This window comes from Pagrus pagrus (genome assembly GCF_965226575.1).
Source record: "Pagrus pagrus genome assembly, chromosome: 7".
NCBI classification, from domain to species: domain Eukaryota; kingdom Metazoa; phylum Chordata; class Actinopteri; order Spariformes; family Sparidae; genus Pagrus; species Pagrus pagrus.
Window position 1 is genome coordinate 14768505 of NC_140191.1, and position 15050 is coordinate 14783554.

The 15050-nt window shown below is 39.6% G+C and overlaps 1 protein-coding gene across 3 annotated transcripts; it reads right to left on the minus strand.

Moving 5' to 3' along the window:
- Nucleotides 1-78: 78 nt before the first annotated feature.
- Nucleotides 79-14558, minus strand: pip5k1ab (phosphatidylinositol-4-phosphate 5-kinase, type I, alpha, b). 3 transcript variants are annotated; one of them, XM_084356678.1, is made up of 18 exons: nucleotides 14472-14532; nucleotides 12641-12679; nucleotides 11378-11412; nucleotides 9909-10001; nucleotides 9538-9668; nucleotides 9299-9416; nucleotides 8369-8521; nucleotides 7902-8201; nucleotides 6135-6370; nucleotides 5940-6023; nucleotides 5777-5825; nucleotides 4848-4932; nucleotides 4550-4720; nucleotides 4263-4395; nucleotides 4109-4171; nucleotides 3903-4002; nucleotides 3737-3783; nucleotides 79-3644 (listed from the first exon to the last, which is right to left on the minus strand). In XM_084356678.1, exons 1-17 carry the CDS (start codon nucleotides 14515-14517, stop codon nucleotides 3781-3783), a joined length of 1839 nt encoding a protein of 612 aa, XP_084212804.1. In that variant the 5' UTR covers nucleotides 14518-14532; the 3' UTR covers nucleotides 79-3644; nucleotides 3737-3780. The 3 variants fall into 3 exon arrangements, with proteins under 3 accessions (XP_084212804.1, XP_084212803.1, XP_084212805.1); XM_084356677.1 differs by having other exon boundaries at nucleotides 79-3783; XM_084356679.1 differs by lacking the exon at nucleotides 12641-12679 and having other exon boundaries at nucleotides 79-3783; nucleotides 14472-14558.
- Between the last annotated feature and the right edge of the window lie 492 nt (nucleotides 14559-15050).

Below are 15050 nucleotides of genomic sequence, written 5' to 3' on the forward strand. Positions count from 1 at the left end.
GAGAGTATAACCATGTTCGATACAGTCTATGCTTGTAACAGGTAGTAAGAAAATACACAGGAACAAAGGGACCAAAACCAAGATTTAGAAAATATGTTTAATCCTTTAAAATCAGACATGAAAACATCACCACCACATAACTGAAACATGGCAGGAGGGACAGGCAGCACATATTGCATGAGAAGGCATTTCCGTGACTCCTATGTACATATACACATATCATACACAGTAAAAATATAGTAATTGAAGCATATAGGACAACCAGCAACGTTGGCTTGTGAGCCGTGTGAAACATTCATGTAGAAAAAGCGTGGGAGATTAACAACCCAGAATCATCATGGAGAGAATCTATCTATAATATCACAATCTAAACATGAAATATAAAAAGTGAAATTGTCAAATAGTCCCCCTTCATAGGCAACACACGCTATAAAGTTTCAGACATCCTTCTGTCAGTATACAGTATACGTACAATCATCTAAGGTACATACAATTTTTTATCATTTCAGCCTCCAGCAATCAAACATATCAATAAATATACTTCTTACAGCTGAAAGGTGGCAGATTGTGGTTCATATTGCATTACTTCAAATATATTGTAGTGTCGCCAACCTTTAAGCACCGAAGGATGATGTTTTTCTTATGCCATGGTGTAGTACAGAACAACTACGACAGAACTGGTCTGCATCTAGCAATTATACAGAACCACCCATTAAAAATCATAGTTATTATAACATAAAACAACAAAATGCAGGTGTTAATAAAACGTTATCTGGACTATTCTTATAAGGAAGAATTTCTTGGAGTGTTTTCTTTGGTGGCTGTTTGACTTTCAACCAACTTAAATGGATGTGTTTGAAATAAAATTTTACATTTCAGCGTTAAACCAGAAGTAGTTCATGACAAATACATCATCTCAACTAGACAAAGGTGGTAAATAATGGGGTTTAAGAGCTACCGCAATTTGTAGAAAATTTCTCTTGAATTTCAAAGGAATGTGGAGTTGAATCTTGAAATGTCTTAGGCCACGATGTAAACCAATTCTTTGATAAATAAAACATAAATCTTTACAGGGACCAGGTCAGATACAGCTTATTAGACGTGAAATTATTTAGCAAAAACAAAACATCCAGTTTAATAATAGATCCTTAAAACACAGGTCAACCCAGTGTTATTACCATATACAACATTGTCAGTCCAAGCAGGTGTCCAGGAGTGTTTCATTTCATTTTCATGTTAACCTTACTGGATCCTGAACATTAGCAGGAACTCTTTTCTTTGGCGCCGCGACTGGCTTATAATACAAAAGACTCAGTCCTTAATCCTCAACTGTCATCCTTCATTATATATTCACAACTCACATCCTCCTTTCTCCCTCTCTGCTGCATAGACCACATGTGCCTAACAAACATGAACAGTGATTTCTTACATGAGATGATGTCTACGATCTTCAGTTTTGCTACAGTCACTCGGTAGTGATTCAAATTTCTGTATCAGAAATATCTCCAGGGGTAAAAAGCTCCCTGCCAGCCACCTCACTAGCGTTTAGTGCCCTAAACATTAAGATAATAAACATTGAACATCTTGTGAAAACAAAGCATAATTGTTATGAACAGCTGAGTAAAAGCGGCATACAAACGAAAAAAATAATAAAATACAAAAATTAGTTACACACACTGTTAGTATTATTGGTCCAGGAGTGGATGTGGGCAGGTGTCATTTCTGTAACCAGCAGAAATGATCAATCAGAGACAAACATCCTCACTGTCTGATGTCAGGAGAGCTGATGAACCACAGGGATCGACCGATTACTTGATACGATATTTACTATTTTTCTGATTATTGGAATCTATGTTTTTTTTGACTGATTGCGTCAAAAAAAAGAAATGTTTTTGAAAATGTGCTACTTTTTTCCGAAGTCAAATAATGATTCAACATTAAAGTTACTACAAGGAACTTTTATCCGATTATGAAACAGTCTCAATTTAATATCGATGCCTCTTTATGGCCTACATAAGCAAACAAGACCATCAGAAAGAAGAGTGGTCATTTCTATAAAGACATGTTAGGACTTATTAAGACAGGATAAACAAAAGAAAAAAAAAGGAAAAGAAAGTTTCCGCGAAGTGGCTTTAATAATCTGAATCTGCAAATGTACTCGTTATTGAAACTATTGAATAAATGTAGTGAGTCAAAAGTACAATATTTGCATCCAAGATGTAGTAAAGTAGCAGAAAATTGAACTAAAGTACAAGTATCTACCAAGTACTGTACTTCAATTACATTCCATCACTGGTTATTTTAAATTTTGACAGTAACATTTTAATTTTTCCTGCAGACGTATATCGGGATTGGTATAAAACTGTATCAGTCGATCCCTAAACCACAGTGACTGAACATTCAACATACACATAACCAAAACGGATTGTACTAGTGTTTGCATTAAAATCTTTGAAACCCCGACAATGGTTGTTCCAGACATACAAATGGCAGTTCATTGACTTCAGCCGTAGTGATAAGGCAGGTTTCCCTGTGTGACACTAACCTGTAAAAAAAAACGTCAGTTATACACCACATGTTAGTGAAGGGACAAACATGTAAAGGCACAGACATGACAGACATGTGACAGTAGCTGGAAATTATTACTCTTCTGTTATCTTAATCGCATGACTTCATATGACAGCATCTGCTGGCCAGCGACGCCGTCGACAGCTCTTCTTCTCTTATACTTTAGCACATATGGTCACATCAGAGGGGGAGATTTTTACGGGTTGTAAAAATGTGGCCTGCCATGTTAATAAGACACATTCTATATTAAGAAACACATTGTAATGTACATTCAGCAGTGGCAAGATCTGGTCGGACCTTCGCAGCACCACCGTGGCATCCAGCAGAATAACTTACAACAAAACGTGAAACAATATGACCGTATGGGTGTGTCTGAACCCATCCCTCCACTGACTTTCAAACAAATACTGTACATCCACAACCAGTAAAAAGAAATGCATACATGATTGCAGAGTCGACAGCAGCAAGTGTTGATTTGAACAATCTGACCACTGATAGCTCAGAGTGCTCCTGCTCATGAGGAGCACGGAGGGGGAAATGGATGTGCGGTAATGGGAACACTAGAGTGTGAATCACGGAAATGTGAACCCAGTTAGACTGTGCATGAACACACAGGGAATTATTCAGTCCTAATATGCAGGCTGTGCCCTTCATGTGCTTTTGAGAGTGTGTGTTCCTTCTGAAATGTTGCTTCATACTGCGGAAAAAGGACACGATGGCCGACCTTTCGTGGATAATATGACTGCCTTCACCATCCACTGGTGACTGGGGCTTTTTACAATATACAACTAATTCATTTTTTTAATGTCAGTGGGCAAGAAAATCTTTGTTGGATCAATATAATGCTGCCAGAGCTGCCAAAGAACAGCAGATTCAGGGCCATACACCTTTTGCTCCAGGTGTATTTCCAAGACAAGTGGGACATAGGGGGGCAAATGTGTGCACACAGTGCCAGTGTTGACAGCTGGGAAAGCCTACTTAACACAGTCTTCTTCTTCTTGATCTTCCCACCGCTGCCTTCTTCATCGTCACAACCTCCACTGCACCCCGCTGCTTCATCCAGCGATCCCCGTGTACTATATGGGTGAGAAAACAACAAGAGGTGCACTCGAGGGTCCGTGATGGATGGGTGACTCACTCTCTTTGTCCTTACTTCCGCCCACCTCACCTCGTCCAGAAATGTCTCGCCTTTAGATGGCACTTGTCTGTGTTTTACTGTGAAGATGAAACGAATATCAATACCAAGATTATGAAGGATATGAGAAGTATAGAAGAACAATAGAATTATAAATCATCTTCAATTACAGATGTATAATTTCTTTGTTCAGACTTACAAAGCAGATGTTGGTCTCAGGGATGATGTCTGACAATGAAACTACATCTTCATTTCCAGACAGGTTGCCTGAATTATCTAAAGCCCCTCCAACCTCCATGCTGAAGCAGAAAAAAGACAATTTATATGGCATATTGACTAACACAAGAGAGAAAAAATACATTTATTTTACAGTCCAATCTTATGACCCATTACTGCCCTCTGTACCTGTGAGAAGAACCCTGGTCAAGGTCTGTGTTTGCAGCTTTGTGCACTTCAACCCCTACAGACCTGCGAAGAAACATCAGAGCAAAGATTATTAAAGTGTGCCAGTGAGATGAAAGATTAAAGGTCATGTATTATTATCTGGGTGAAGCTTTACCGTAAGGGAGGAGAGGCGGAGGGAACTCCGGTGCTGCCTAGTGATGAGGTGGACAGGTTGGCCTCACAGTCAGCAAGGTTATCTACCAGCGGAGGGGTCCTCGGAACAAGATCTGGTCTGCCCGACTGCACGCCTGAGAGCAAAGAACCGATAACAAAACAAAATAAAGGCATATTTCAACACCAGTGTCTCCATTCGGAGCTCAGCTATGAGTGATATTGTGGTTATGGACCCAATATATCTACTTAAAGTTCTTATAACTTTGCTTGTGGTGTCTCAATTCTTACCGCTGTCTGCTTCTGAATCTGTGCTTCTAAAGTGGCTGTGGTACACTAGTCTGGAGTCGACGCCCGACTGTCCTGTTGCGTGGGAGAGCGGGGTGGGACCTCCCAGTGTGGGGGCCCTCCTGAGACCTCCCGGACCTCCGCTACGACTCTTCTTAGAAGGTGAGGGTTTTACTGAAGATGGAGGGAATAAATGTGGAAATGATCAATAAGTGCACCTTTTACCCCTGGGATGTTTATGTAACAAGTTATTAATTTCAGGACATTTAAAAATACACACACATATGGTATGCATACTTACGTGGGATTTTCCTGAACACTGTGCTGCACATGAATTGCTGGAAACGATCTGCATAGAAGCCAGGTCTGTGGACTGAAACTGTGTCCTAAAGCAGTAAAACAGCAACAGAGTCATTAGAACCTGACATATATTACAGCACTCACGTCTAAATGAAATCAAAACTGTGCTACAAACAGCAGTAGCTCCTGCTTTTTATTTGCAAACAATTATTTAATTTATCCGTTAATCTGACATTTATTTTAAAGACTCAAGACAACTATTTAAAATGGTCTATCTTAATTTCTGAAAGCTCAAGGAAATCTTGTTGTAACATATCTAGGCTCACACAGCTAGCCGTAGCGCTCAGTTTGGATTTATTGCTCAGATCCAATTATTTTATTTGGCTGTTTACATTATCTTTTAAATATGGAAAATACATTACGTGGGTGGGCAAAAAAACATCGAGCACACTCTTATAGAAGATAACATGGAGGCCAATGAAGTCAACGTTTATGTTTTCATTCATAAGTTAATGTGTAGTGGAAGCCAGCAAATTGTGAGTAGATGATAGAGAGAACTAGGATGAGGAGAAAAAGGGACACATTTTTTATTTTGGCTTCATGTGGAGCAAAGGCTGCTATTTCTGTATGGAGGTTTGTGTGAATGCGGAGTCAGACTTTGATGTAGATGGCTGACACAGATTTCATCCAAAATTTCAGGATGTCAGGGCCTAATTTTAACTACAACTCTCAGCGTCTCTTTTCAGCGACAAGACACTCAGATGTACAGGCGATATAGTGATGTAAAAGTTGTATGAATTGCAATATAACTGTTTAGACTAAGGTCACATTGTAAAATACCAGAACAAAAGAAAAAGGAGGAGAACAAGAAAAAGAAGGAGTAGAAGAAGAAGGAGGAAAACAAAAAGCATTTAGTGTGTAGGCTCTTACCCCATCATGCACCAAGGCCTTCCACGAGTGCTCCAACTTCTTAATAAACCTAAATAAATAAGACATAATAAAACTATTTACTGCAAGTTATTAAACAGGTAACATAGGTGGGACGAACAAATGTTTATATGAGGAATCGATTTGGCTGCTCTTAGACACAAACCTGTAGGACTGAAGAATGTCAATGATGCCGATGTAGATCAGCAACCTCTCTCCTTTACTATTACGAGATGGAATACCGCCCATGCTGGAAGGACAAGGCCAGAGAAACATCAACAGATCATTTCGTCGTCCCAGTCAAAGATTACACTACAAACAAACACCAGCTCAAATTCAGCTCATGTGCTTTAAGACTCACTGGTCTTCTGAATCCAAAGCTCCCTTCCCTCGAGCCTCCCCCTGAATGGACTCCATGGCCGTACAGTACAGACTTTTCTGGGCTTGTGGCCGCCGCTGATCCGGAGTCACTGCTCCCTCCGACCCCCCACTGTCCCCCGAATTTCCCCCAGCTCGCTCCCGCTCTCGACTGGCCTGGTCCATGTTGTGGATGCCCATCAACAGACTGTAATCCATGATCTTGAAACTCTGCAAGAGCTACAACAAACATAAAAATACAGTAAATGTGTTGACATGACCATCGATTGTCTCTTAACAGTTACTGTACTGGCAGTTACAGTAACTGGCTACAGACTCATGGCAGAATTGTTTTAAATGTTTCTACTTTGAGTACTAGTTTGTTATTTTGTCTGTTGTTTGATTAGTCTGTAGTAGATAGTGTTAAAGGAAGTGGAAGGGAAAGAGAGATTAGAAGGCACCTTTGTACAAAAACTGCACCAAACCTTTTTGCTATTCACAATATTGTGCATGATTTGTCATTGCCTTAAACAGGATGCCACATCATTCATGAACAGTTTTGCTTAAGTTTAGTTTTATTTTTAAGATTAAGTTAAAGCAACATTATTTAGAAATTGGCACTTTGTGGGATTTGGCACCCCCCACATTTTCTGAGTGCGACACCACTGCTGTAAATACATATTAATGTAGGTGCTAACTAAAAAAGCAAAATTCATTACGTCATAACAATGTTGAACATGTGTTGAAAACTTGTATGTATGATTTACAGTCAGCCTTTACTACTGTGACTTGAACTAAAGTGGACTGGAGTAGCAAAGAAACAGTGGCCACAAGGCAACCACAAAGACAGATTAGCCTCTAATGGAAAGAGATATTTTAATGAATAAATGATGTGCAGCCTCTGTCATATGAGTTGCTTTCCCACGTCTGATAAACCAACACTTTACCCAAGGCATCTCGTGTTAACTGCCGCCAGTCTCTTCCATCATTTAAAAAGGAATCATCCCTCAAAGTAAACAAGGTATTAGTTTGCAGTGTCATGCGAGCTTGAGTCTTCTCTTCAACACTGGGCTGCTGATGATCCTTCGACTGCCAGCAGTGGTGGAGCTCAACATTAAGCAACAAACAACTGTCTAACAACACTGACTAATTGCTTGAGGAGAGCCTTAAAATTATAGATGCCTCTGTACAGAACAGCTCTCCACACCTGCTGTTCAGTCTGTCAACGTGACAGCAGAATATCTAAAAAAAAAAGTGAGTTTTCATAATATTTGTTGGTACCACACAGAATAAAACTTACCCACTATACCATTGGTGAAAAAAGTAGAGTTCGACTAGATTTATTAATTAATTACTTGAGTTTGATGTTCAGTTCAATAGATTCTAAATATCAGAGACTATCATTATTATATCTGCATTTAAAAATCCACTATCAGTCAATGTCTAGTAGAAATAACACTCAATAATTGCCAGCAGTGTTTTTTTTGTTTTTTTTATCTGATACTAAAAACAAAATTGGATCTAAAATGGCTTTCATAACTCAGGACATTTGTTTTGTAAGACAATAATAAAAAGACTTGAAATCCAGTGATGGCACAACAATAATTACGTTCTGCTGGTGTACTATTGTATCTGAGCTTGTGAATATTAATAACATAGTGTAACATTTCACAAGAATGCCTCCTTTAACTCCATGTAGGCTGAGAGGCTTGAATTGATACGTGAATAAAAATCAATCAGACGATGAAAAACAAGTGTCTCTGTGACTCACCAGGCAGTCCCTCTGTATAGTCTTGCACATGGCATTATAGTTGTCTGCTTCCAGCAGCAGGCCATCAGGCAGGTCCTGGATGAAGTCCAAGTCTTTGTGAGTGGGGACAGCCTTTTCTCTCTCCTTAGGGGAAGCTCGTCTCTTATAGGTGGAGCCCTTCAGGTCGTATTTGATGTGCATGGGGACGATCCGAGGCAGAAGATTGTTCATCACACAAATACGGATATTTTTGCCTCCTGCCTGAACGCAATACAGTCCATAGAATTTGGGCAGCAGGGTGCGCTTGTTTTGGTTTATATTCTGGAAGGGAGGAGGAAATGCGGAAAACAGATTAGATATGTGGCACACATAAATTAGAAAGAAATGATTAGAGCTCCCACTCTCATGGTAATTATAAAATATTGCAATAGTAATCACTCATACTGAACACACTCCCACTTTCTGTTATATTCAGGGGTCAGGCTCACCATGAAGTATCCAGGCAGGAGTTTTTGGAGGAACTCTGCCTCTTTGTGTTGAACAGTCTTGATGATGAACTCGTCATCACTGGAGACGTAGAAGAGGGATCCACTGGCTCCCGGGTTAGACAGCTCAATCAGTGGCTCGTTACACAGAGAATACTTTAAGAGGAAGAGACGACTGCATTAGTATCCAGTGGAAATATGCTGGCATATCCAGAACTCTAATTTATCAGTGGCTATAAAGTGAGGGTACAGAACTTGTAATGGCACCACACTTAGGGCTGCACAATGTGGTTAAAAAAAATACTGCTGTATTGTTTAAAAAAATATTGTGATATAATTCATAATTTGTGGGAATTATCATTTTTACAGCACAATTTCCCTTCTCTGCAGTAAAACACTACTTCATTATAACACTGTTTTGTCACATATTTTATCTCTATCAAAAAAATGCAGCTTCTAAGACTTGGATGTTGCACTTGGCCATATTGTGATTTCAATAATATTTAGATCATTCTGCCCTGATACCACCTATGAGCCACTTGATAGAGCTATTTCTAATTGTTAAACATTATACATGCATACATGCAACATGCAACATTATACATGCATATATATATATATATATATATATATATATATATATATATATATATATATATATATATATGTGTGTGTGTATGTATATGTATATGTGTCATATATATATATATATATATATATATATATATATATATATATATATATATATATATATATATATATATATATATGTGTGTGTGTGTATGTATATGTATATGTGTCATATATATATATATACATATATATATATACATATATATATATATATAAATAAGTGTGTGTGTATATATATAGCAACAGTGACCACAGCCTTAACAGGAAACATGGCAGTGTGTGTTTGGTGTAAGTACTAACCAGGTAGTCATCTGGCCGAATGCCAAACAGTTCCCTGAAGTAACGAAAGGCAATAGGAGCGTAGGTCTTAAAGCGAAAGTCACTGTAGTGATGAGCAGGAGTCAGGTTACTGCCTTCACTGAAAACATGAGTGTGAGAGAGAGAGAGAGAGAGTCAGAAGACAGAAAGGTTTTAAAACTACATGAAATCCAAACCCACAAAGTCACGATGTTCACTCAACTACAATTTCAGCCACCAACCTGGGGAAGAAGATGCTTTCGACCACCACGAAGTCCTGCATGAGAACATCCCTTTCTGCCTTTTGACTTAAGCTGCCAACTGTGTGAGCGATGCCCAACTGGATGGCACCTTTCAGGGCGGACGACGTAGTCTACAGAGGTCAGAGAGGAAAAGATATTAAGCGCTGGAACAAACGATATTTTATCTCTGTGACTTCTGCTGTTTCACTTACTATTTTTGGGTGTCCAGTGAGAGGAATTCACAAACTAATTTTAGAATATAAACACCAAACATCCTTTCCACTTTTCACCTCTGCTGCTAAATGTTGTGTGTGTCCAAAACCACCGGTGTCACTGACCCCTCTCCTCCCCCACCAACGCCCTGTTCTGACCTTTTTATAGGTGGTCTCTCCTGTGGTGGTCTCAACGCCCCGGTGTCCGATGGTCTTCTTCATACTCTGAGTTGTGCCTGAAGAGCCAGGCGCCTGAGGAGAGGGGCAGGGAGAGAAACATATAAATTAGGCCTGGTGTGTGTGTGTGTGTGTGTGTGTGTGTGTGTGTGTGTTTATACTTGGTAACACAGATGACAAAGAGCGAGCTGTATGCAAGCTTTTGGCCACATTGAGTAAACATCTTCGCATGACCGCCATCAACTCGGCTGATGAGTTGCTGAACTCTCAACGAGGGTAAAGTTATGTAGCAGAAGACAGGACTGAAAGCAACATCAGCTGGTCTGTTTTTTTGTGGTGTGTGAACGATACCTTGTAGTCTACTTTCAGGGCACAAAATTAGCAACAGCCACCAGCCAAATGGTGGTAAAATATGCAAGCTGGTAGATTTGCTTCACTCACTGGCCAAAAATCAATTTGAACATTAATAAGCTATTTTGGCAGTAATTATGCACCCTGTCTACTTTACATTTGATTTTGTAAATAACTGCAATTAATCACGCACCAGATAAATTTAAATTAGTTTGTACTGTCTTCTGTCTGAACAAATTACCCATCCCTTCAATAAATATTCTTATATTTTTTGTTATCCCTTAGAATTTTTATTGTGTTTCTTTTTTATTAACATTATTTTGAATGTATATTATTATCTGTAAAGAAAATACAATCTATTTATCATTAATAGAATCAATAACACAAAGCCAAAGTGCTTTCATGACTTAACAAGTGCAGAATCTACACACTTGTATAGAGTGGGTGGCAGTAAGCAACTTTAATTTTGATTTGCCATAAATTCGAGGAGGAGAAAGAGAAGCAGAAGCAGACGAAGATGCGATTCAAGCAGTCTAACTGCTGCACCTGTATGGAGCCACACAGTGTAGACCAGAGAGCCAAACATGTTGTTGTAGATGTGGACGTTTTTTACAGTTACAAAGGAACACAAGACGATTGCATATTGCAATAAATGTGCTGCAAGGGTTCTGAGAGGAGAGAGAAAGTCTACAAGTTTTTTACCCTGAGGTGTGCATAAACTGCAGGACATTAACTTATTTTTAAAATACAAAAAATGTAAAATTATTGGTCAACTTAACAGTATCGGCCATGAGAAGCAAGTAATTATCAACTATCTGTGTCAACTCTTGGTTCATTTACTGGCTGTGGTGCAGACAATCTCTCCAACAACACATGAAACTGTGTTTTCAGGCATTTATTCACCTGTTATCACCTGTGTAAAAAAAACTGGGACCATGTGTTTACTTTGCTTAAGCTGCTGATTGCTGCATGAATGCAGGCTTGAACTGTCTAAACTTGTTCCCCCTCCCTCTTTGGGATTGACTGGATCAACATTTACATTACTTGGGGCTGTACATAGCACAGAGTCAATTCAGAAGGACAATTTCAGTCATTGTTACCTCTGCAGGGGCCATTTTTCGGATGCCACTGGTCCCTAAAGAAAGAAAAACAAGTTACATAGGGATTTACAATGTGAGAAAGGAACAGTTCTGCTAGTTTCCTTGTTCAGAGTTGACGTAGGTGTCAACTAATGCAGCCTGTGTAAATTTGATGCTTGTCATCATACTTAAGACTATGAACTAGCAGCTTTTAACATGGAAGAATTTGTTAATGACTGCTTAAGAATCGCTCTGCTGGTTAATTAGCAGGGCTATTTCCAGCTTTGGATGATGACTATAAGGCCGATGATGAGGCCAGACCTAAATGTGGCCACCGTTACTGACTGCCGCCCTTGATACACCAGCTCTACACAAACTGGAACTACTTCTCCCCTGAGCTGGCTGCTCCAGTTTCATCTGGTACCTGGGGATGTGTGTCTGCAGTCAGTCACCACACTCCTTCCAAAAAACTGCAGTTTATAGCTCTTGCTGCAACAGCCTACTTTGTCTCTAACAGTAACTTAACTTTTGACTCCAATATGCTAACATTATTGCTATATTTTTGTTAAATTAAGCCATTCAGTAAACTCAACCGTTCAGCACAAGAGTAGTTACTTGTTGCCAAAATAAACACATGCTGAATGTTTGAGGCATCACCAAGCAAAGACCTCTGGATGTGTGTAAAATTTACTGGCTTATAAACAAAAGATGAGCAGTGTAATTGAATTACACAACCCAGACACATGGGTCTGTCCTCCTGGGTAAGCATGATAACAACAGCAGCACACAGTACATTTGTAAGAAACACACACAGTTAAAATAAAAGAAATATTCAACGTGATTTCCTGTGTCCTTACATAAACTTGCTGTTTAAACCTACTATCTCGCCCACTCTGCACGCACCTCTAGCCTGTAACCAATGGCAACATCTACTTCAATGCTGCAGTGCCACAGGTCAATATATACAAAAGGATGCTGGGAAGATTATACACCTGTAGTAACAACCCTGTGTGTGAAAAGTCATCGACGGCCAGCAGATTCAATCCAGGCGACGCACACACATCAACCCAAGAAAGCTGGGAGTGTTAATAACAAGGCAGAATCACTGAATGCCATGCAGCTCTTCTCAGTTAACAGGGACACACACGGCAATCCTCAGGGAAACAATGAGCATCGTTCTGCCCACATTCCCTCTCATTATGTAAAGCCACACACTATATCTTCACTACTCATGCAGTTTCTGCTCACGCACACAGAAACACTCACGCACACCCATGCGAGTACCTCGCTGCAACGCTCTCCTCCAGAACCGAGTCCTAATGTCTGTGGAGCAGGACACGGTCAGCCTAGACAGCTTAACCTATTAAATGAGCGACACTGAACACCTTTAAAGCATGAGTGTATATAGATACGAGAAATTGTGTTTCCTCTAGAGCGGAAATGATTAGTCGATTCATCATTTCAATCAGAAAATTAATCAGCAACGTCTTTGATAATTGACTAATCAATTTTCTAATTTTAAACGCAAAAAATTCAAACATTGTCTGTGTTGAGCACCCTAAATCTGATAATGAACAATTTCTTTGGGTTTTAGTGTGATGGTCAGATATATCAAGTAATTCAAAGATGATGCCTTGGAACATGTTTTTCCATTTTCTGCCATTTTATAAACAAAACAGTTTCCTGTTTAATCAAGGAAATCATTAGCATTAATTGATCACGTTGCAATCTTTCTTGAAGTCAGTGTAGAGCTAGACAATAACACACCGTGCTGCATATTCGGGATAGGAATTACCCAACCCAACCCAATTACTTAACAATGACTTAAGCTTGTCAGAGACAGGCCTTACGACAATAGGCAAACCATCTGTTCCTCCCTGTGTACAAAACAACTCTCTGCCAGGCTTGTTCACTTGTAGCCTGCAGCCTGTACAAGGCAATAATATGGGACACACACGCTCTCCTAACATCATTTTCCGCCTATGAAGACTCCATAAATACACTGGTTCTTGCCCCGATTAGGAAACAAGGCCAGTAAGGGGCTAGCACAGTTACCACACTTTGTTACTGTCACTCAAGTGTGTGAGTGTGTCTGTGTGTTAGACAGAAAGCTGGATCTTGTATGTGTACAGTCTAGGGCTCTCAGCCATGTGGGAGCCACAAGAGTGCTCGGAAGCCCCTATTTTTATTCACTGATTCAGCCTGGGTGGTTACAAAGAGAAGAGCAACTCCTCTGTACACATGGAGGCTAATAAGTGACGCACAACTAACGGATTAACAAGATACCCATCATCTGTCCTGTCCTCAGAAAATAAGAAACCTCTGATGGGACTTGAACTGCCCTCCACCCATCTGTATCTGTACTGCACAAACCTCTTATCAACAGAAGAGATTACGTCCGTTCATTAAATAGATAAGCATGGCAAGGCTGTGTCTTGGTAAGATATGAATAAGATCGATATGTGTTTTGGTAAAGCATCACCTCAGCTGTGAAGCTTTGGAAAGTAGCTGATAGATGGCTTGTGCTGAAGATACCAAATGAAGTGTATTTGCTGGCAAACTTTACCACAAATCTGATCAGACAGAGGAAAAGGAGGGGTGTAACGGGCGAGGAAGGCTCGGAGATAACGGCAGCCACTTATCCCAACCCATTCATTTACCAAACAATACACAGATATTTATTACACCTCGTATTAATGATCCGGCGACGAGCTAACTCGTTAGCATGACACACCGTGTAACGTTAACAAAATTACCGGCTTGATAACAAAACACAACATTTGAGCCAACGTGGTCACGGGAATTCTTTCATTAACGTGTTATCAACCTCGTTAGATAAGTCGATATAAACACTGATGGATGCTAACTACAGCTTTGTGATCGACAAAAAAACACTAAGGTTAATAAAATAGGCAGCTAAACAAGCTAACCGTTGCTTGGTTCATTTGTTAGGTTGAAAGCCTCGATGCTAACTAACTAGCTAACTGGCTAGCCGGGACTTGATAAAGCAAATAGTCACCGAATCACACCATTTTCATCGCTACAAAATGTTACACGGCTCTGTTTGAACGCTCGTTTCAAGACAACAAAGGAGGAAGGTTTAGCAGCTTGATACCTGTCGGGGCTGTTGATCCCGAGTCTGCTGTTCCAGCAGTCGCCATTACGATTTGACTGTTCACATCACAGACAGCGCCGACAGTTGAGTTCTGATGCTCATGTCGCAGCAGCACCACAGCGCCCCCAGCGGACCGACGTGGAACAGTTTCAGTTTCTCTTTAACTGTGATGCCACATAATAATGTTTAATGCATCAAGTTAATATGGACAGAAGATAAAACATGTCATCTTATTTCAAAAACCTTTAATTAAATGTTTTTTATATGTAATAATGATAATCTCCCCCTTAGCAGGACTATGATTTAAAACCACATCTGGATCTTTTTTTTTTATTATAAAAATCTTAATTGTTTTATAAAAAGGTACAAAGATCTTATTAAACAACAGAAAAGAATAAGTTTATTATGCTTTTTTCTGTTAGTCAGGGTAGTAAGTTAAGATCAAATAAGACAGTAAATAAGAATATATCTAAAAATAGAAACTATACAAGTGCAATTAAACTCAAAGTTACAAGGCAAGCAGCGCACATACTGTACAGTACCAACAAGTGCAATAGTGCGATACCGCCTCAAGTAAAG

Excerpts from the sequence above, each read along its gene's own strand:
- pip5k1ab (XM_084356678.1), bottom strand. The coding sequence starts at position 14,517 with ATGGCGACTGCTGGAACAGCAGACTCGGGATCAACAGCCCCGACAG. Across the intron at positions 9,669-9,908 it reads GAGAGACCACCTATAAAAAG|ACTACGTCGTCCGCCCTGAA; the intron begins GTCAGAACAGGG and ends TGACCTCTGTAG. Across the intron at positions 4,172-4,262 it reads TCCGCCTCTCCTCCCTTACG|GTCTGTAGGGGTTGAAGTGC; the intron begins GTAAAGCTTCAC and ends GTTTCTTCGCAG.